This window comes from Rhyacophila brunnea, unplaced genomic scaffold (assembly GCF_057557595.1).
Source record: "Rhyacophila brunnea isolate RB1 unplaced genomic scaffold, BYU_Rbru_1.0 scaffold_22, whole genome shotgun sequence".
Lineage (NCBI taxonomy): Eukaryota > Metazoa > Arthropoda > Insecta > Trichoptera > Rhyacophilidae > Rhyacophila > Rhyacophila brunnea.
In genome coordinates this window covers 23,675,882-23,697,855 of record NW_028232882.1, presented here as the reverse complement: position 1 = coordinate 23,697,855, position 21,974 = coordinate 23,675,882, and the positions used below count along the sequence as shown (strand labels likewise).

Sequence of the window (21,974 nt, the reverse complement as noted above, 5' to 3'; positions counted from 1 at the left end):
AAATTTAATTAAATACGTTGAATTTATTATAAACATTATTTTTGTATTTGTACACCTCTGATTTTTTTCTTAGTTCTTCAAAGAGAGATGCTAGATGTTTCATATATTATATATTTATATACTTACGCGATAATATAGACAAATAATTTCATTTTAATTATAGAAGTCACTAGTTGGTCAGTTTCTAATTTTACAACGTTTTTCTTAGCTCGCATTCTTCCGGTTGTTCTTTGTCCGGTACAAATCTTGCAATTGATTTTTAACTTACTTCCCGACTAGCTAGACATTTGAAACTTTTAGAATATATCAGAACATTATGCCGATGCATCTTTAAGTAGAATTGAATTCATTTTCAGTTAATTCTGTTTTGTATGAAAATTTATTTCGACACCATTATTGGTTGCTAGGGGTCTGGGGTCTTAGCAAATAAATTATTAATATATACGTGCGTTACTATGGAAATCAATGTCATTTCAGTATTATTTCTATCAAGTACATTTTTTTTGATCGTTTAAGCTAGTCAAGTCAAGTTTATATGATTCAACAGAAAATTTAAAAACGTTGTATATAAAAAGTTCTTTTTATCTTGTAATTATTATTATTACTAACAATAATTATTGAAATGATAAATCAATTCGTACTGTCGCACCGTATTATATTTAAGCGAATTATTGCATTAAAATTACTAGCTCCAATGAAAAATTCTCATTTTTCATTTTTTTTCAGGACTTCGAACCTTTATTTTTTTCTTTTCGGTTCCAGTAAAAGAAAATATCGGTTCGGTTCCGGTTTTTGCTCCGAAATAAATAATGATTTTTTCGGTTTTCGGTTCAAAACCGAGTAGTGAGTAGGTAATTCCAGAGTTTAAGAGTCCAAGAGTCAACACCCAAGACGTAAGACGTATTGCACCCACGACAACTGAAGACCATCTTGTTTATATACAGTATTTAATACAAAAAAAATAATTTATAATAATATGCATTTGAATTAATTTTCATGTCTGCGGTAGCCCTAATAAGAAGTGCTAAGCGATTCAATGTTATGTTTGATGTTTTTTTTTTACGGAACTCATTTCCTGTCGGCACGATTATGATCTGTAAACGTTCAATACGAGCAGAAAATTTGGATAAGAATATTACGATAATGTCAAAGTATTGGTATCGTACACCACCCTATCCTGAACATGTCGCATCAGATCACCATCACCCTGGTCATGAACACTTTACAGAGGTTGCGTAGCCAATAAAATCTTTTTCTGACACTGGCGCCCTATATATTTCACTGAATTTTGATAGTTCAAGTAAATCATACTTATAATTAACTATTTCTTTAATTCCTACCTTTTATACCTATTTTGATTTAAGAAACAAAAATCGATTGCCAAAGTAGCTTGATTTGGAAGAGCACTGATGAGTAGGTATTAAAATTGACCAATAGTTAAAATGTGTCGCAATTAGTATGTCACCTCGTAGCATAGTAGTAATGAACGGATAGGGTGTAAACCTGGGATATACGGGGTTCGATTCCCCGTCGGGCTGGCTTACTTTTTTTCAAAAAAGATTTTTTCTATTGGTTATAATATATTCTCTCAGAAAGTGTTTTTCAAAATTATATATGTTAAATCATACTTGTTATTGCCTACAAATATGGCCCAAGTATGCAACATTTTTGAACTTGAATTTCAAAAGATGATCGCACAAATTAACAGAATTAAATAAAAATACCTTATATGCATAGGATCACCTCAACAAGCTCACCTTTTGAGATAAACATACATTATTTTGAAAAAAACTTCTGAGAAAATATATTATAACCAATAGAAAAAATCTTTTTGAAAAAAGTAAGCCACCCGGCTGGAATCGACCCTGCATCTCTTGGGTTTACGCCCCGCCCGCGCATTATCCTCTATGCTACAAAGCGACCTACTAATTGCGACAAATTTGGATGTGGACAATAGGCGATGAATGTGGGTCCTGTTCTCATTCGGTAATTTTCTTTTTACGATTTTACCTAACTGAAAAAAAAGTCTTTTTATTAAACGGTACATGTTCAAACGCGCGCGTTAACATCATTTTACTCCCTACTTCAATTATAGTTTGTCAATTTATGGCTACGGCCGTATGTTGTAGCTTAACCACTGGGGAATGCCAAAAGAAATGGCGTATTTCAAAAAAACACTACCTTATTATTAGGTCAATAATTATTACAAAGCAATCATTATTCGTAGGATGTTTATCACATTTGAATAGTCAAATAGATAGCTTATAATCAGTATCTTTAGAAGTATCTTAAAATGTGTTAATCTTGCCCATTTTTTGAATAATAAAATGCCTAATTCTTGTCAAATTTGGGATCACAGGGATTATCAATATAATTTTTTATCGTAAATATTTCACTATAATAATGTCGACATAAATTATACAGATGGTTTTATAAATGCGTTTAAAAATTAATAAATGTAAAAAATCTTAACACCACTGCACATTTATGTACTGAAATATGACTATATTCTAAAACATTAGAGCGAGAGGTTTAAAAGAATACTATTTTATGTAATAAAAATACTTTATGCAGTCATCAAATGTTTAAAATAAATATAAAGGATAATAAGGCTTCAAAATTATATAAATAGATTATCTACAACGTTTAAGGAATCTCCAGGATCATGCTTTGAAAATAGAATAAAAGCTTCATTTTGACCCACGCTGAGCACGTCCGCTCTTAAGGTTTTCACCTTCTTCCATTGCATGAAACTACTATATAAACAACAATTTTATTTAACTGTATTTGTTATCAATGTAGATTTTCCATTGGAGAGTGCGCATAGTGCCCGAAGATGCCGAAAGGCGAAACCCGGGTCGAAAAAAATAGTACAAATCTTAAATGAATAATATATAAATATTTCATAATAACGTCATTAATATCAGATATTTTTGATAAGCGCGTTTTGATATTTGCTAACCTATTTTTGAATCCTTTAGAATTTTATATATATATTATACGAAATGATACTCGTAGTAAATACTTATAATTTACTTAGCTACATAATATTGTCTTCTGTCTTTTCTTTGCATTCCGGTGGTTTTAATCACATATTTTTTATGACATGAATATAAACTCAATAATTTACGGTTATCGGTTTCCAATACAACAGCTCACAGTCAGCAGTGATACCGCATACGTAAAATTTTACCCGATACGCTCAATATTAAGTTTTCGTTTGGTATTTAGGTACCTAGTGAAGTGAGCCAATAGAGAGGGAAGACCACCTCAGGCGATAGACCACTTGTCAACAATATCATTAGGTATCTAAAACAATTCGTTTACATGTGATGGCATTTTCGTCTAGACGTGTGCCAGTTCGGTTTCTTAGAATGCCAACCGACAATCAGAATAGTTTTTTTATTCAAATTTCGAATCAAGTGACGTCTTGACTTTGACCACAGCTGAACAGCTGTTGAAGGTTTTCCCGCCAAAAATATTGTATTTTATAACAAACGCAATTTGCCCAGTCAGGATCGTACTACGTTTTGATAGTTGCAGAAGGCACTAAGGTTAAACATACATATTATATATATTCTTTTCAATACTATAACAGACCATAAGGCCTAATGACAGTAATGTAGTGAAACGTAGTATAATTAGTAATATAAGTGAAACAATCACAAACACCAAGACTTTGAGAAAATCACATACTTACATATATTGTGACCTTGCCGGGATCGAATCAGCGCATATATTGTATATACAAGACTGCTTTCCGCAGCTATCGAGGGTTGTTTTTCATATGTTTGTATCGAAGTATTATAATTGTTACAATAAGCTAGCCGTATAAACAGTCAAAACTGTTTATCTCGCTCTTAAATTTAGCACACCCAAGAGAAGTGCTGTTAAAACATAGCACTTATTGTAACAATTACAACTAACTTGTTGTAATTGTTACAATAAATGCTAATACTTCGGTACAAAACTACCTGTGATAGCAGCCTTGTGTATAGAATAGATGCGCACACTTTACGAATTGGACCACGAGGGTCATGATTCGTGTGGTGGCGATACTTCAGTGAAACCGCAAATAATTTTCAACTATGGGTGCGACGAAATTTTGAACTCGCTGGCAGTCTGAGAGCGAACGTCGAGGTGTCAATAATACGTCATTTTGTTTCGTGATGGCGACGGGGGTATTAATTCTTAAATCGTGTAAAGATGACTAAAAACGTTACCCATTTACTTTAAAAAGAAAACATTTCAATGAATATATTATTATTATTACTAATAGAACAATAAACAGAACATTAAATGGACGCATGTTGGATTTATATGACAAATTATATTTCGGTCGGCATGCGTCATTCGCACCCGCGACCCGCAATCCTCGTGTCGCCTAGCCACGATCTGTTTAGACCATGCCTCAACTTAAAATTTGTTCGCTATTAGTATGTCACGCCGTAGCATAATGGTAATGCGACGGATGAGGCGTATACTCGGGAGATACAGGGTTCGATTCCCCGTCGGGGTGACTTACTTTTTTCAAAAAAAGATTTTTTTCTATTGGTTATTATATACTCTGTCAGAAAGTGTTTTTTTCAAAATAATATATGTTCAATAATCAGAATGATATATTCTTAAATCTTGTGAATTATTTGTTGAATAAAAGAAATAGTTAATTATATATTATGGTTTGGTTTAGGTAAGATTTAATTGAATTATAAAAAATAACCAGTACCATCTGCAAATTGTATGTTTAGTTAATACAATGAAAAAAAATATGACTGACAAAGCTTAGTGTCCACTATTTTTGTCGGATTCGAACAGCCTACCTCCACCCTTCGCCACTTCACCACTCGCCTCTTAGGTGCTAATGTGTTTTACGTGCTCCAGAATAATGTTGCGCCTTGTGCTTCAAATTTCCTCAGTACATTACTGTTGAAACAGAAATAGCTTAGGCGACCACAGAAATTTGCTTCTCTTACGTTGTCCACGTGTTCGACTTCATTTTATAACAGCGGTTATTAAAGTCAAATCATTTCCGGTCAGTTTTCAGTTTTCATCATCTCTCTAAAATGCATTTATTGTTGACAGAAGTATAACATTAAACATCTTTAGTAATAATAATACAGTTTTGTTCAATTACTTAATATAATACAATTATTACTTTAACTTGAACCAGCCTTACGTAATTCGTTAAATCATAATTATTAGGATAACAGTTTAGGCTAAGCAGACTTCGCTACAACCCTACGTGGCTCTTGACTTATCTGGCATTTGCATTTATCTAGGTCTTTCTTCAGTTTGAATCCCCAAGGTATTCAAATTAATAAACACTATCCTTTCAAAACAAAACAGAACATGCTATAACTATAACAGAACATGAAGAAACAGAACAGCCAGTGGAAAAATAAAACATTCATTTTTGTCGGATCTATTTATTAATTAAATATTTATAAAACTTAAGTTTGTAAAAGAAATATAGTTAATATAATATAATATAATAATAAAATCACTGCATGTTGGCCACTCGGCGTAAAAACCTCAATTTATCTGCTTGATTTTGATAATCATGCACAACTCCACAGAATTATTAAACTCATTGTTCCGTTGTACATAGTCACCCAAGCATTTTGAACATAATATTAGATTGATTAAGACGAGATATACCTACATAGCTTGCCGGCAGCACCAAGTTCACTCCCATTTAATTGAGGCTTTCCAGCGACTAGGAATGCAGAAATTATATAATTTGATTTTTTACGGCGTATTGAAAACATGTGCTATTAAAAATCTATTGAACATAATATGGAGATACGACAATTTCAATATTAAATGTTATATTTTTCCTGAAACGTTATAGCTCTGTTTTCGGTGTTCTGTTTTGTTACCGTTCTATTTCTACATGTTCTGTTAAGTCACCATTCTGTTTATTCATGGAACCCCTTCCGTCTTGCACAAGGTCGACAACCTCTTCGTTTTTCTTCAGGTGTCAGAATGTAAATTTTTTATCATATGTGACTCGTTCATTCTACGTACATGGCTCAGCTATCTAAAGTGGTTCAATTTGATGGCTTCTAATATTGTGATGTGTAGGCTCTCGTACAAAGCATATAGCTCGATGATGTGTCTCTGTCTCCATCCGATCTTGTCATTGAAGAATCCACGTAGAACCTTCCACTCGAATGTTCCACGTACCAGATTTCCGAGGCGTAATGATTGTTATAAGTACTTTATTTATATCTAATTATTGATTAATTTAATATTAACTTATGTTAATACTCTAGAATATTTTATTTAGTGTCAATGGTGTAGTATGAAATATTAATATCCAATTTCATTAATTTAAATTTAATTGTTATTGACAAAGTATTATTGGAAGGATAATTCAATATATTGGTAGATTATTAATTGTGTCGCCTTTTGAATTTGTTTTGGTAAATCCCTGTTTTATAAATATTGTTCAGTTGAAAATGTCCATCTGAGGCGGATGAAACCAGTCCAGTTTTATTTATTCAAAGGGGAATAAGTAATAGAGAATGCGTTTTATTAAATTAATCAATAATACAATGCAGTTTCACCATGAATTAACAGATAACACAATAAAAGGAATATCTATATAGGTCAATTTTGACTATTTCAAGATGTGCCACAAGCGTTGCAAATCTGCCACTTTTTAGCGGCGGCAGGTTATTTTCGCGGTGACATTTATGAATGCATGTCTATGGTATTCATATATTTTTAAAAAACATGATTTTCGTCTGAACGATTAGAAACGATTCCCATAAGGACTTTAATTTTATTAATGCGTATTGAAATTGTTATCTTTTCCAGATATCGTCAAGCGCGATACGCTTCTAGACGAGTCCGCAAACGCGTGGTCTTCAAGCACGGCGACTGCAACGTCGTCCAGGGCAACGTCGCCAAGCGTCGGAAGCGTTACCTCCAAGACCTCTTCACGACGCTTGTAGACGCGCAGTGGCGATGGACCCTACTCGTTTTCGCCATGAGCTTCATCCTCTCCTGGATGGGCTTCGCTCTCGTCTGGTGGCTGATCGCATACGCCCACGGCGATTTGGACGCCCCTGAAGACTGGACCTCGTGCGTCAGCGGTGTGGATAGTTTTACCTCCAGTTTTCTGTTCAGCGTGGAGACGCAGCATACTATTGGCTATGGCGGGAGGATGCCCACGGAGGAATGCCCTGAGGCTATTTTCGTGTTGTGTTTTCAAAGCATTGTCGGAGTTTTTATACAGGCGTTCATGGTAAGAATGTGGTTCATGAAAATTAATACATAATTTACAATAATAAATACCTACAGATATTTTGGATATTTAAAGCCGGTATTTCGGTATCGTTAAAAAAATACTGGAATTCCGATATTACAATCCCTAGAATTAGAAAAATTAAGATTTTTTTAAAATTAACATTGCAATATGTTTTTGGGACGTCAATATATTATATTAGCCCGATGCCTTTTAATATAATAAATTCAGACCTGAATATGTGCTTGTAGCACGCTAATAAAACATAATTGGAAATCCGCCATTTTCTGTTCGAATTTTGAATCTTTGTGTACATAGGTGGGCATAGTGTTCGCCAAAATGTCCAGGCCGAAGAAAAGGGCAGGCACCCTGCTATTTTCCACGACAGCGGCCGTTTGCCAGAGGGATGGCGAGCTCGTTTTGATGTTTCGCGTTGGCGACATGCGCAGGTCACACATTATCGAGGCGCACGTGCGCGCGCAGCTAATACAGAAAAAGGTAGACGAATGAATGATGCGCGCGGGAAACGGACGCCGCCATCTTGGGAAATTTGACCTTTCTATTTGAAGAGGTTTAAAATGATAATACCACGCGCTCACTTATGATATATACTTGTGGGCGCGATAGATTTAATGTACTGACCGAATAGAGATGAGGAATCAATACGGAGAAATGCAGGAAAATGAAGCAACGAGGCGCGGTAAAATATTAGTCGGAGGGACAGTAAATAGTATGCGGCGTGAATGGTGTTCCGCACCACACCCGGTATTAATCGGGTGTATCACGAGACCCTACGTTTGATGGTCTTATTTTACCTACCTACATACTCTCGATTAAGACCGAGGGTGGTACGGGGCGGGTTTTGGTGGAGGGAATTTAACTTCAATGTCTGAGGAGCAGGTACTCCAATATGGGGGGTGTGTGGTTTGCGTCATCACACATTTACCATATAATTCTTTTTCCCGGAGTAACGACGCGCGTTTGAGACTCCCACATTTCCCCGCATTGATTCTTAATGTCCAGACACTTCGTATAATGCACATCTGGCCTCAGACTTACAAGTGGCAATCGTGTACGGACATAATAAACTGTTAATTGATTGTTTATTGGTCGTAGAAGTGTAGCATTCCAGTCAAATCCACGAAAATAAAATTGAATGAGATTAAATGTGAACGGTCAAAATTTAAATCATAATAAGCAATCTGGCAACTCCAAATTAAACCAATATATCCGCTTCCGGTTCCCGCCGAAAATTTACTCTTCACGGAGATTGAGAGCTTGTTGTTTTTGTCCATAGGTGGGTCTAATATTTGCGAAGCTGGCGCGCGCGAAAAAGCGAACGACCACGCTACTTTTCTCGCGGTCGGCCGTCGTCTGTTTGCGAGACGGGGAGTTCTGCCTTTTGTTCCGAGTTGGCGACATTCGAAAATCTCATATCCTAGAAGCGCACGTGCGCGCGCAGATCATTCGGAAAAAGGTACATACACCCAATACTTTCAAACATTCTTAATTTGAATTTGACAGCTGACATAGGCGACTTTCACGGAAAATGTAACAACAATTAGCGCCAATGACGTCTTTTCGGTGAAACTGCATAATGTTTTACGATAACAAGTGTGGTTTGTTGATTGTTTTTTGCTTTTTAATAACGACAAAAAGACCGTCGTTATTTTATCACTGGCTTCACAATGCTACGCTGAAACATAACTACATAAAAATCTACGCGATTAACATATAAATATGAAAGAAACTTGTATAATAGAATCATTGAAGATATAGCATAGCATTTAGTTTTAAATTGAAATAATAACGAAGTCGGAAAATTAGATTGCTTTTTTAGTTTACAATGTACATTTTTTATTTTATTAACCCTCTCAGAAGATATTTAAATCTCTGCAGACATTAATAAAGAAAACAAAAAACACATAATATGCTTTATATTATTATGTACATGTGTATATACGAGCCGAATTTCATGGTCCGAAACAAATCCTATTATCGTATTTTTTTCAGTATTTTCTCACGTTAGAGGCAACGTCTGGCCTTTAAAAAGAGCTCTATAATCCGGTGTCTATCTTGACCGCCTTCTAAATATATTTTGCATTATATAGGTCAGCGCTCGAAATGGAAAATTTTACGAATCGGAGCGCTCGATAATTTTACGAAAATATTAACATTGTTATCTAATTTATTTATAAAAATACGTGTTAGATTTTTATTATATGACATATCTAGCTCAGGAGGTCAAATTAATATTTTCACGAGAAGGAGCGATAATTTTGGGAATTTTATGAACCCGAACGACGCTCCGGTGCGTTCCGGTCCATTTCGAGCCCTGATATAGGTGTTACCTATCAATATGTGAATTTGTTAGTCACTGTATTCAAATCCCTGACCCACGGTTTCAGAAGTAAACATTCTGCCAATCATCCATCGCGCTCGTTAATTAAGTTTGTACCTCGGAAGTTTAGTAGTCAATTTGACTCAGCTCGCGAATTTCGGCTCGTGTATCTTTAGGAACCTTTATGAAAGCAAATCCAAGAAAATGTCCCAGTTAAAATCAATCAATATGCCACTGTTTTGTTGCGTAGACTTTGTTTACGGCTGTGAATATAGCAAATATGCAGTTATTAACCCAAAAGACGTTGTTTGCGATAAAAAATATATTTGTATTCGTTGATTTTAGTGATTTAAAATCGTTTTATGGTTGATATTTTTTTTGCTTCGTAGAATATTAGACCCACACTGTTTAAATATTGATAAACGTACTTTAACACAATCAATATACTCTATGAATTTATTCTAATGAGTTAATAAATATTTACTATGCTTATAAATAATCGCAATTGTAAATAAATGTACCTATTTGTGTTTTGATTTTATGTTTTCATTAATGTGTTTGTATTGTTTTGTTAAAGCGAGGCATAGCGCAATAGGGATTGGATAACTGTTCAAATAACCCCAAATATTATTATATTATGACATTAAGAGTACCATATCAATAATATTTATGGTAGGTATTTAGTAAAATTATGATAGATAATGTAAATGCAAAGATGGTTATATCGAGATAGTTTTCTGATATATTTCACTTCTATCCAGCTATTAAATTGAATTATAGTAATGTATAGTTGGTTTGTTGGTTATATATAATAATTTCTATATTTCACTGTCAGATTTTTGTACATATGTCCGATTTTTCAGTATATAACCAATTAATCTTGTGAGTGTATTCATAGCAGAAATCTGACATTTAAAAAACAAAAGAGTCAAAATTCCATAGACATCAAACAGTATTTAAAAATCGTTAATTTCATTTTTCCGAACGTATTCTTTTTGGTCATGCAATAAACTGGCTCTTTTGTGCATATTTACAATAATTGCAGCTTATTTTCTCAATGTTTATACTTCTTCACTAAAATGCAAAATATTAGCATTCTCTACGGACTGATTTTAATGTAATATTGTATCATCGATGTTAAAAATTAAATACTTACGGATGCCACTATTATTTTTCTTTAAAAGACAACATTAAATTTACGAGTATAATAATATATTGTAATACAAGCAATATGCCAAACTTTAGAATATAATACGATTTTTTTATTGCCCACAATATATGAAAATATGCTATGTGAATAATATGAAAACTTACTCTTATGGTCTATCATTTTCGTTGTTTTTTCTTTAAAAATTCGTGTCTAACTTCGCTTCAATGTATAATAATATTTCTATTTTTAACAAACAACACAAACACAATATAGATAACAATCTAATTTAATGATTACTTATCCGCCTAGTCCAATATTTTTCATCCCTGGCGTAATTTAAAAAAAATCACTATACGTTCAAAGTTTGAATATAATGTTTATTTTGAAAATACATAATTTGAAAACACCTCAGATATAAGATATACCACCTACTATGAAAAAACTTGTTTGAAAAAATATGACGCCCAACGGGACATCGCGCAAATATGCTTTACCAAATAAACTACGGGTGTCTTATCTAACTACGACGAAATTAATTTACATGGCATGCTTATCAAATTGCCACAAATATCATGATGCCAGTCGCTTGATTGGTAAAGCACATTGGCGGGAATCCTGTGAGTAGTCACAGAGTCACGTCGGCTGTCGTATTTTTTCAAAAAACATTTTTTCTAATGAGTATATAACTGAGGTGTTTTAAAATTATGTATGTTCAATATAAAGAATGTAACATTCTTAAATCTTCACGTATTCTTGTAGGTATCTTGGTTTGGAATAGGCATTAGTGTGAAGGGTTATGTTGTTTGATTCTAATATTAGTGTGTCTATAGGTAACCCGCGAAGGAGAATTGTTGCCATTTTACCAGGAAGAGTTGAAGGTAGGCGCCGATGGCGAAGAAGACAGACTGATGTTTATATGGCCAACTACAATAGTCCACAAAATCAACGAGAATTCTCCACTATATGGATTATCTGCATCAGACATGCTGAGAGAACGATTTGAAATCGTCGTGATGCTGGGTAAGGCATTCTAATTGCTTCTTTTAATTTTTCTTCCCTTGCAAGACTCATAAATAGGGCATCCAATTAACCGGGGAAAATACTTCCCGATTAGCGGTTAAACCGGTTAACCGATTAAAACTGTAACATTAAAACTGTTGGATGTTTAAACATTCAAACTTTCAATTATATTTTGATACATAGTAGGTACCTATATTAGTAAAAATAACACCAGCTATCAGATTATATATATATATATATCAACTTTATCCGAAGGTAAATAATAATTAGGTAGTTCTCAACCCTCAATACAATCCTATTATTAGTAGTGTTATTATGTATTATGTTTTATTCTAGAGGGTGTAATTGAGTCGACAGGTATGACAACCCAAGCCCGGAGTAGTTACTTACCTTCGGAGATATTCTGGGGACATCGCTTTGAGACCATTGTTACATTCAAGAAGGAAACTGGAGAATATGAAGTAAGATAATCCATTCGTTCATCACCGGTACTCTAGGCTAATGAGGGGCTTTGCCTAAAGTAAACATCCACTCTCATCTATCTTCTACAATTTGCTTACACTGACTTAGCCACAGAGATGTTATTTTTCTTTCTATACAGTCCAGCCACCGCAGATTACGTTTTCCGACCTTATTTCCTTCCGGTTTATTGATTATGAGCCTCTTGGGTTCTTCTTATGTGCTGTATTTTGGAGACATGGTCTGTCTAACGGAGTCGCCCAACATTCACATGCAAGATGACGGGGTGTTAATGTATAACAAAAAAATAAATGTTTTATATAATGTCTCCCGACTTGCATTTCAATGTTATATTATGTGAGACGTTTTTTATGTCTTTCATACTGGCAATCAAAAATATTCTTTCAGGCGCTCTTATTTGAATTACAATATGTATTTATCCACCGTTGATTTTTTCAATAATTCACCTGTTTCGTTTAAACGCGCTATCTCCAAAATGTTGTATAATGGACATTAATCTAATTTTAAATGTGTGTTTTTTTCCCTTTCTTATTATTTATTCTCTTTTTCTATTCTATCTTAGATCACTCATAGTATGTATAAATTTCAATAATTCTTAACACACATTTATAATATAATATATAGGTATATACTTATGTAGTTAAAAATGTTACTTTTTTTACTATAATTATTCAATATTCTTCCTCATTTTTCTTGTGTAATTTCTTTATATTTATGCTCTTACTTATTTACTTTCCATCTTGTTAGGCTTAACTATATTATAATTAATATATGGAAACTTTTCTGGTTGCAATAATTTTTCACTATTCTGTTTTACCACGTTTTTATTAGCTCGTATTCTTGTTTGTCCAGTACAAATTTTTTCTTGTGTGTCCAAGATTTGTATTGAACGATTGAAGATTTTTAACTAAGTTCCCGACTAGCTAGGCATTTGAAACTTTTAGAATATATCAGAACACGACGTCAATGTATTATTTTTAAACTTTTAGCCATCTTTATGTAGAATTGAATTCATTTTTAGGTAATTCTCTTTTGTATGGAAAGTTATTTCAGAAACAATTCGTAAACAGTTTGGTTGCTAAGGGGGTCCTAGCAACTAAATTATTAATATATACGTGCGTTACTATGGAAATCAATATGCAATGTCAAAATGACATTTCAGTATTCTTGTTCAGTATTTCTATCAAGTAAAAAAAAAGTATTTATTAATACATATGATTGTCAAGTTTATATGTACAAACATAAAATTTAAAAACGTGGTAAGTACGAGTATATAAAAAGTTTTTTTTATCATTTAAAGATATTTTTGTAATCAAAATGTAACTGTGCGTTTCCTTAATAAATAAATAAAAATAAAAAAGTCAACTTTGTCAACGATTTTTACATGGTTCAAAGTGACTTTTGATCGCCATTTTTTTTCTTTATATAGAGAATCACTTGGTATATTTAACAAATTCCTAGACGTCGGTTAGTAATCATTTGTAATAGTAAAATAGCTACCTACTTTGATTTAATAAACAAAAATCGATTGCCGAAGTAACATGATTTCGAAGAGCGCTGAGTGGTAGGTATTTAATAGCCAATAGCTTAAATATTGTCGTCATTAGTATGTCTTCCGTAGCATAATGGTTGAATGCGACGAGTTTGGGGCGTTTACCCGTTGGAGATGCCGGGTTCGATTCCCGACCGGTTGGCTTACTTTTTTCAAAAAAGTTTTTTCTATTGGTTGTGATATACTCTCTCAGTTAGTGTTTTTCTAAAATTATATAATGTTCAAAAATGACAAAATTGCAAAATGTGAGTTATGACTCTCGGCGACTCATATACACAATATATCTACCTATTCAATTTTTCTTGATATAACTTTCGTAAATATTTATTTACAAAGTTGTGAAAGAAAGTGTAAATAATTAGGTACTTTAAAAATTACAAGTAAAAGTAAACACTTGTTTTTATTCACTTGGCCCAATGTGTATATCGGTATTATTATTGCATTCACTCGAGCTTAAATATTGAGTTGTAAGAAATTCTTGGCACGAGTATGTGTCTGCCTATGCATACAATATATGTATATAAATTATATATTCTATCCATCCACAAAATATCCTACATCTCTTGGCACTTTCATTCTAAAATTTATTCGTTCTGTATATCAATGAGAATTAATAACAATTAACGATAATACGTAGACTGATTTACATTCAACAGGTGATTAAAATGTTATTATTTTGTAGTTAGCTTGAGATTTTTATAATATGAATACAAAATTGTGACTTTTAAATTTATTACTTGCATTAAATGGTTCCTTACTGTTAGAGTGTTGACTATTAGAGTTGATTAGCATCTTCTTCGTCGTGTCGTTTCTTAATTTTATTATAATATATACAGGATTTCATTCCAGAAGTTAGCAAAATCAACATCATTTTCAAGCTAGTAGTATCTCGTTGAAATTGCATTTTGTAGGCATCAGTGGCGAAGGGTGGAGGTAGGCTGTTAAAATCCGACATAAATAGTGCACAATAACTTTATCAGTTAAACGCATTTGTTTTCATTGAACTAAGATTATAATGTGTAGATAGTGTTTGTTAGTTTTTAAAATTCAATTAAACTCTACCTAATTCAAGTCATAGTAGATAATAATAAAAAAATATTCGTTTATCTATAAAATATATAAAATTATGCCATTAAACCATACATAATTTAAGATATTTTATAGATATAAGAATATTTTTTATCGATTATGGTTTGGTTTAGGATGGGCTTAATGAATTAAAAAAACCATCTGTATTATGCATTCTTAACTCAACGAAAACAGGTATGACTGAAAAAGTGTGCACCTTTTTAGTCGGATTTCCCATAAGATACCTAAACTATTATAGTTTGGTTTAGTCGGGACTTGATTCAGCTTTAAAAACTAACCAGCACCATATGTAAATTGTAAACTTAGTTCAATGAAAACAAATACGTATGACTGACAAAATTTAGTGTGCACTAAATATGTCGAATCTTTAACAGCCTACCTCCACCATTTGCCACTGGTAGGCATGCCTTATCTGCTTAACACTCCCGTAATTGTAATGTCACCTAACCTAACCGAGTAAGTTGTAAATATTTCAGTTATACTGCTCTTCATATTTCATCTATTCTTAGTATCATAAAACTTACATCTAATTAAAATTTTATTATTTAAAGAATCGATAGCATTATCCCGTAAATACAAACAATCGATAGATATCCGTCAGATGTCATTTACCTATCGTAAATTATAAATATACATTGCAAAGAGAACGTCGCATTCTATTAAGAATAAAAGATATAGATCTAAAAATACATAAGCGACGAAGGGAGACATGTTTAGTTATGAGAGAGAGAGATATAAAAGTAAGAGGTGAGATCGAGATGGTATTATAACTTGTAAATACTTACAAGTTATTCCTTTTTGATAATTTTATAGGTAACACAAATAGCAAATAATAATGGTAAAATTATTAGACTTATCTAGTATGTTACTTTTTTTATTTATTTAGAAAAAGAGTATTATAGCATTAGAGCGATTGGCCAATGCGCCATAATACAAAATAAATACAAAATTATAAAAATATCTTAATTACAAATAACAACTAATAATAACAAGAAAGTAGAAAAGACAGCATGTGTATATGTAAATATTAAAGAAACATGATAATATATACAATTATAAATTTAACCTATTTAAGACGTCCACAAACATTATATAGTTAATAAAAAATAAATCAACCTTTATGGTGCCATCAAATAAGTTAATTGCACGATACACAGCATCATGAAACATAACATCTGTCCTGCGACGAGGTATCTTGAAGACCGTAGAGTTACGAGTGATATTGGTGGGAACATGAAAATTAATATTTGCCAGTATATACGGATTGTAAATGAACCCACGAAGAAGTATAAAGAAATGGTTTAAAAGAACAATCACTCTTCGGGTGGACAGGGATTGCATGGATAGCATACTCAGAAGAAAACGAGTCGGGAAATTCATTTTATTATCATTATCATAAGGAGAGAACCCGTATGTTCTTAAGTAGAGAAATCTAAGAAATCTATTGTGGACTCGATCCAACTTAATTGTGTGACCTATTAGAACTCCAAATAATGCTGGCATATTAATTAAATTACCATATATATATATATTGTCAATCTCATATTATGGTAACCAAAGGTTACATCACCGGAATGGATAGAATTTATTAGCATAGTAAAGGGAAGGTTAAAAAAGGTTTTTCGTCAACAATTATTTTGAGTTTTTTACAATTCCGGGATCTTGCGATTAAGCAATCAATTGAGAGCGCATATTCTAAGTGTAGTAGTTAGATGTTCAAAACGTCTACAGGCGCCGGCTCTCTCTCGAATGTCATGCCAAGTGTTTGGACGCAACGCAATGGTGATTTCACGAAAATTATATACAGGATAATGATGCTGACTTGTTTATTGAAATGTAATAACCATTGACGACTGACAGGTGGACTACACGCTGTTCAACAAGACGTACGAGGTGGACACGCCACTGTGCAGCGCGAGACAACTCGATGAATTGAGGGCATCGGTCAGCGCGCCAAATCGTATGGGTGAGTGGACAAAACATTTCACGTCTATTAATATGAAAAAATACAGATGCTAGTCTTAATTTTTTGTTTAGAAATTACCCATGCTTGTATCTGAATATGTTAATAATGCTTTTAAAATGTTTTCCAAGAAATAATGTAGATCAGTGTTTCTCAGCTGTTAGTGTGCGGCGCCTGATGTGCGTAATTATCAGAACAAAGAAAACCACCTAACAAGCTTTCTCTGGCAACTGATCAAGCTTTTGTTTGAACTTAAACCAGTTCCAAATCTTTAGAGCTTTTTTATTCACTGTTTTACTCACAAAAAAAATCACATGTTTTCCCTACATCTTCCACCACAAAAAGTTGTAGAGGTAGCGTTTCAGAACTTCCCAAGACTACAGTAGGTAAAGTGATTTCCCATGAAGGAAATGCATGTCATATGTTGCTTAGGGGTGGCAAATTAATTAATGAATACTATCATTACAACTTATTAACTAACGGTCGCTTCGTTAGAAAGTATTGACATCTTAAAGAAATCACAAATCGCCCTCCAAACTTGTCAGTGGCTCAGATCTGCACGCACCTTCAACCATCGCTGTTTGATAGTAGGTTTATTAGAAATGCTTCAATCCTCAGTAAATGATATGTAGGTAGGTACGTCATTTTGTTGATGAACCTAACCTAACCGAACCATTCTGCATACAATTTGAGATTAAAAATGAAACAAAAAGCGCGAAAAGTCTTCCTAAGGATGATAATATATTATGATCGTACATTAAAGACTGTCCAACCTCTTTAGTATATATATATATATAGTACTGACATAAAATTCATGTCTAAATAAAACAGGGTTCTCACTGGTTTACACTTTACATGAAGCCAGCACGTGACCCGAGAACTACAAGGTTCTAAGTGTCGTTTTTTGGCCAAACTAAAGTAATAATGAGGCAATCTTCCAAGTCACATTATCTACATAATATATAAATATGACGTCAATATTTCTTATATTTTTTCATTAAACCCCAATACTACCGAGTTCTATGTGCACTTTAGAAAATATCTGTGGTACTAGAGAGTTCTATCATAATCTAAAAAGATCCGTCGTTCTACAAAGTTCTATGTGCTTTGAGATTTCGTGGTTGTGAATACATTTAAAGTTATTAAAATGGTTAAAATTGCAATATGAAGAGTAAAATCTTGTTGTTTTGTATTTTAAATTTATTATTTAGACTTCATGTCGTGTATCAATAAACCACGAGTATTTACATAAATTACTATAGCTTCGAGATACATAACCTCAAAAAAAATTTTCGTGATATTTGATATCAACAGTAAATTGTGAACTCACTAATAGATGAATAATAATATTATGAAACGTAAGTAAGATTTAATTATATTATCGTTATTTTTTTAAATTTCGTTACAAACGACGTTACAGTTACATATTCACAAACCGTTAATTTCAATACCTACATAATTGATTATTTTAACAATGTGAATGTCGAGCGAACATTGTACACTTATTCTTTAACCTTTTTTTAATAATAATGTCTAAATATTGAGAGTATTTTAAGGCTATTTCATTCATTGATTTAATGCTTTTGGTTTCCTGAAAGTGATATAAATGTTTGAGATGTTTCAAATCTCAGTAGATGAGGTGAAGAAATGGTTATGTTGTATTCTAAAATCCCTCTTCCTGAGAATTCCCACACTATAGAGATTTAGTATATTAATTATACAATATAATTATGATGTTACGATGGATCTGAAAGATATGTCTCTTGCTGGCTTGAAGTTTATTCTAAAACTGAAGCGAATAATATAATAGAAGAATTTTTACACAATATTCCCTCAGCCATTAGTAACAACAATCTTGTATACACAATTACAACACATGTATCTGATGTAGTTGAAGACAACAAGCCAGTTGAAATTGAACAATAAACATTGGGCTAGTTGCATCAACATTAGTTTTGTATTTTTATTAATTATATTTTCAACATAATTTTCATTTTAAAATGGTATTAAACAAAAATTAGAAAAAAATATTTAAGTTTTTCCGAATTTCCCATTTTTCCAACAATTTCCATACATTTTCTCCGGAAAAAATATTATATTAAATAACTTTCAAGAATTTTATTTATTTTAACATGAAAAGTGAAACTATGTGTCCTGAATCACCAGGATTTCCATACAAATTTCAGTTAGAACCTTGTAGTAAAGGTGAATGGTTTGAGTTTCAGGTGGACAAAGTTCTAACTGAATTTATGATATATAAAATTAACCATTAAAAACTAGTTTTAACTTAGTTTTATTGATAGTTACAACTTACAACATAGTAGTACCATCATTGATATATTCAATCAAAAAAATAATTGAAAACATTTACAATTAACAAAATACAAGCGTTCAAAACTTCAACAGCCCATAACTTTTTTGCTGCACTTGTTCACTTAGAACCATGTAGTTCTCGGGTCGCGAGCAGCAAACAGATTTTGAAAATAGCCGATATACCTACTGGATTATTTGTTAAGTTAGGTTAGGTTTTCATTCTTGAATTCATGAATTTTGCGAACATCGGCTATGAAAATTGAATTAATGTTCATATTGAATCTAATAAAGTTGGAGACCATATATAGCATACGGTCTGTATTTCCGATAAGAAATCTTACGGCGAACTGTGCTACGGTGAACTGTAATACGTACAATTTACATGTAACCTCATCAGCTCCGTCTGTTAAGGAGTGCCGGGACTGAGAGGTATCAGAATGTGCTAATCATTGCGAACGGTCGTAAATCTTTATTGTTCTAAAAAGATGATGATTATTTATTAAGAAATAAATAACTCTTTGATTTGTTGCAGATCACCTCGCAATCAGTACAACCATTCCAATAAGTCTCGGACAATCGCCGTCCAACGACACACTGGACTCTGTCTCCGTGGACTCTGTATCTTTAGACGACCACATAGAAATCAAAATACCAGACTCAAGAATCCAAGAGAACAGGCTAATGGTACAGACTCTCAATGAAAGGCCAGCGCGCATTCAGAACGGAATGATTAACCACCACGCTCATCATCCGCTCATGGAGAGGCCGCCGCCTGAGCACAACGGAGTCATGGTGACCCAAATCAACGGCGACAGCCGCTTTCATAACGGGCATCATCACCGCGGCGGGCATCTTGGACACCATTTTGGAAGTCACCAAGTTCTTAGTTCGAATTTGAATTCTTCCGACGGAAGTTTTCCAATTTCGAACGGAAATGGAAACGGACCACCGTACCAGACGAATTCGTTGAAGTTTAAAAGGTTAGTTACATTATAAAAAGTCTCTAACATATATATTCATAATTCTGCGGATTTTTCTTTACTAAATATTATTATTATTTAAAGTTCTTATAAATTCCAGTACTTAAAACATAATGCTCTTAAAAAACTATATAACTATTTTGTTAATAACGCTATCCATATGAAACTCTTCTCCACTTCACGTACAGACAGAAATCTCAAACAAAAACATGGATGTCATCGATATGCTTTTCGAGATATTGGAACTTAATGATTGCATTAGTGCTCGTCGTAGTCTTGCATGTACAAGGCGGCCAGCTAGTCAAGCTGCTTGTATAAATATAATGTAAGAATATCTTTTGTGTTCCATATTTAGGACCCAGAGTGGTTTGCTGGACAAGCGACCCTTACCAGCACTCTCTACAGACGCTTTCAAGATCCCAATCATAATAAAAGAGCCTGAAGACCTCCCCCCACATGACCTTGTCTAGAACCAGCTGATGAGATGGCCATTAGACACTAGAACGTAAGTGAAAATATTTATTTTCCATTATAGGATGTAAACCAGTTTTTCGCTGTCTATAAGTAGAAGTTGACTGCAATTTATTAATAGATTAATTTAATTTTATATTTAATGTTTCTGTATAAATTTAAATATTCTTAAACATTGTAAATTATAACCAAATAAATGCCTGCTCAGTTGAATGTTAGCATACCAAAATTATAAAAAGGTCATACGAACCTCAGTCACGGCATCAGGTTTAATAGAAACCCATCGATGATTTTTAAATATATATGTAACCTAAATTTCTTGATTATTGTATTTGCCACCCCTTTCATTAACAGTGGGTATATAATATTAACAGAATCAATACAAATACTTATAGATAACAGAGAGTAGGGGACGATTGTCTGAAAATAATTTTATATAAGACAGTAGCTAGCTACTAATATTTATAACTACACTGGCTTGTTTATATTTATATATCGACTATCGAGTCCCTTGTTTCCATATTATAATATTGTAAATAGCTAATTCAGTTCAAGAATCACTGTCATAAGGTGGCAAAGTAAATGCCTACTGGCCACTGGATACTTGGCCTTGGCAATTATTCCTAAGTCCTAAAAATATTAGATTGTGATCCTCGCAATCCACCTTATTTTATTTTTAATTCTGACCATCGTTAGGGTTGGCGGAAGTCTACAAGAAAAGAAGCAGACAACGTTATTAAAGATTAATTTTATTGCTTAATAAATGAGAATAATGAGTTCGCTTACTTTTAACTAGAAGCAAAAATGTGAGAAATCCTGGAAGACAAGCTGTTATTTTCAAATATTCAAAGAATTACAAAAAAATGTGTAATATTTTTTTGTTCATACGACATCTCTTGATATTTTCACAAACATATTATACCTTATAATGTATTACAAACATTCCATTATAATTTTCCTCTTATAGCGACATCTGTTGGCATTTTCATCAATCAGTTTAATACTATTTCAGTGTTTTCTTTGAATAACCGTACGAAAGATTTAAAAGGATTATAATTTTCCGATTAACATTCAATTATTGTTTAATTTAGAAACAAAACAACGCGTTAATTTTATTTTAGGTGATGGGTATTTGAAATTTTTCATTTAAGAATCATTTTCAATATTGTCTGTTTGCCTATATCACAAATAACTATTTTTTATTGAATATCAGATATATTATATTACATAATCATAGTAAAACAACACAATAATTAGGCGCTGAGGGTTGAAGTAATACAAATGCACCAGTAACCAAGCTGAGTAAATAGATTTCAAAGTTAAATATGTGATTGTAAATTCTACATAACCGTTTTCAATATTT

At 32.8% G+C, this 21,974-nt stretch overlaps 2 protein-coding genes across 6 annotated transcripts in view; both read left to right on the top strand.

The window, feature by feature from the left end:
- Positions 1-20,626, top strand: part of LOC147070246 (G protein-activated inward rectifier potassium channel 3-like) — a 97,140-nt gene extending 76,514 nt beyond the window's left edge. For 2 of the 4 annotated variants that reach the window (XM_085949735.1, XM_085949736.1), the window contains exons 3-9: positions 6,823-7,252; positions 8,550-8,729; positions 11,574-11,763; positions 12,100-12,224; positions 16,745-16,850; positions 19,693-20,140; positions 20,496-20,626. In XM_085949735.1, coding sequence (XP_085805861.1) covers positions 6,823-7,252; positions 8,550-8,729; positions 11,574-11,763; positions 12,100-12,224; positions 16,745-16,850; positions 19,693-20,140; positions 20,496-20,610 — 1,594 coding nt within the window. In that variant the 3' untranslated portion in view covers positions 20,611-20,626. Of the gene's footprint in view, positions 1-6,822; positions 7,253-7,570; positions 7,751-8,549; positions 8,730-11,573; positions 11,764-12,099; positions 12,225-16,744; positions 16,851-19,692; positions 20,141-20,495 lie in introns of all 4 variants that reach the window. The other 2 variants (XM_085949733.1, XM_085949734.1) reach the window with 1 other exon arrangement.
- The window catches only part of LOC147070245 (ATP-sensitive inward rectifier potassium channel 12-like), an 88,872-nt gene continuing 87,402 nt past the window's right edge, over positions 20,505-21,974 (top strand). For both annotated transcript variants that reach the window (XM_085949749.1, XM_085949751.1), the window contains exon 1: positions 20,505-20,645. In XM_085949749.1, coding sequence (XP_085805875.1) covers positions 20,620-20,645 — 26 coding nt within the window. In that variant the 5' untranslated portion in view covers positions 20,505-20,619. The remainder of the gene's footprint in view (positions 20,646-21,974) is intronic.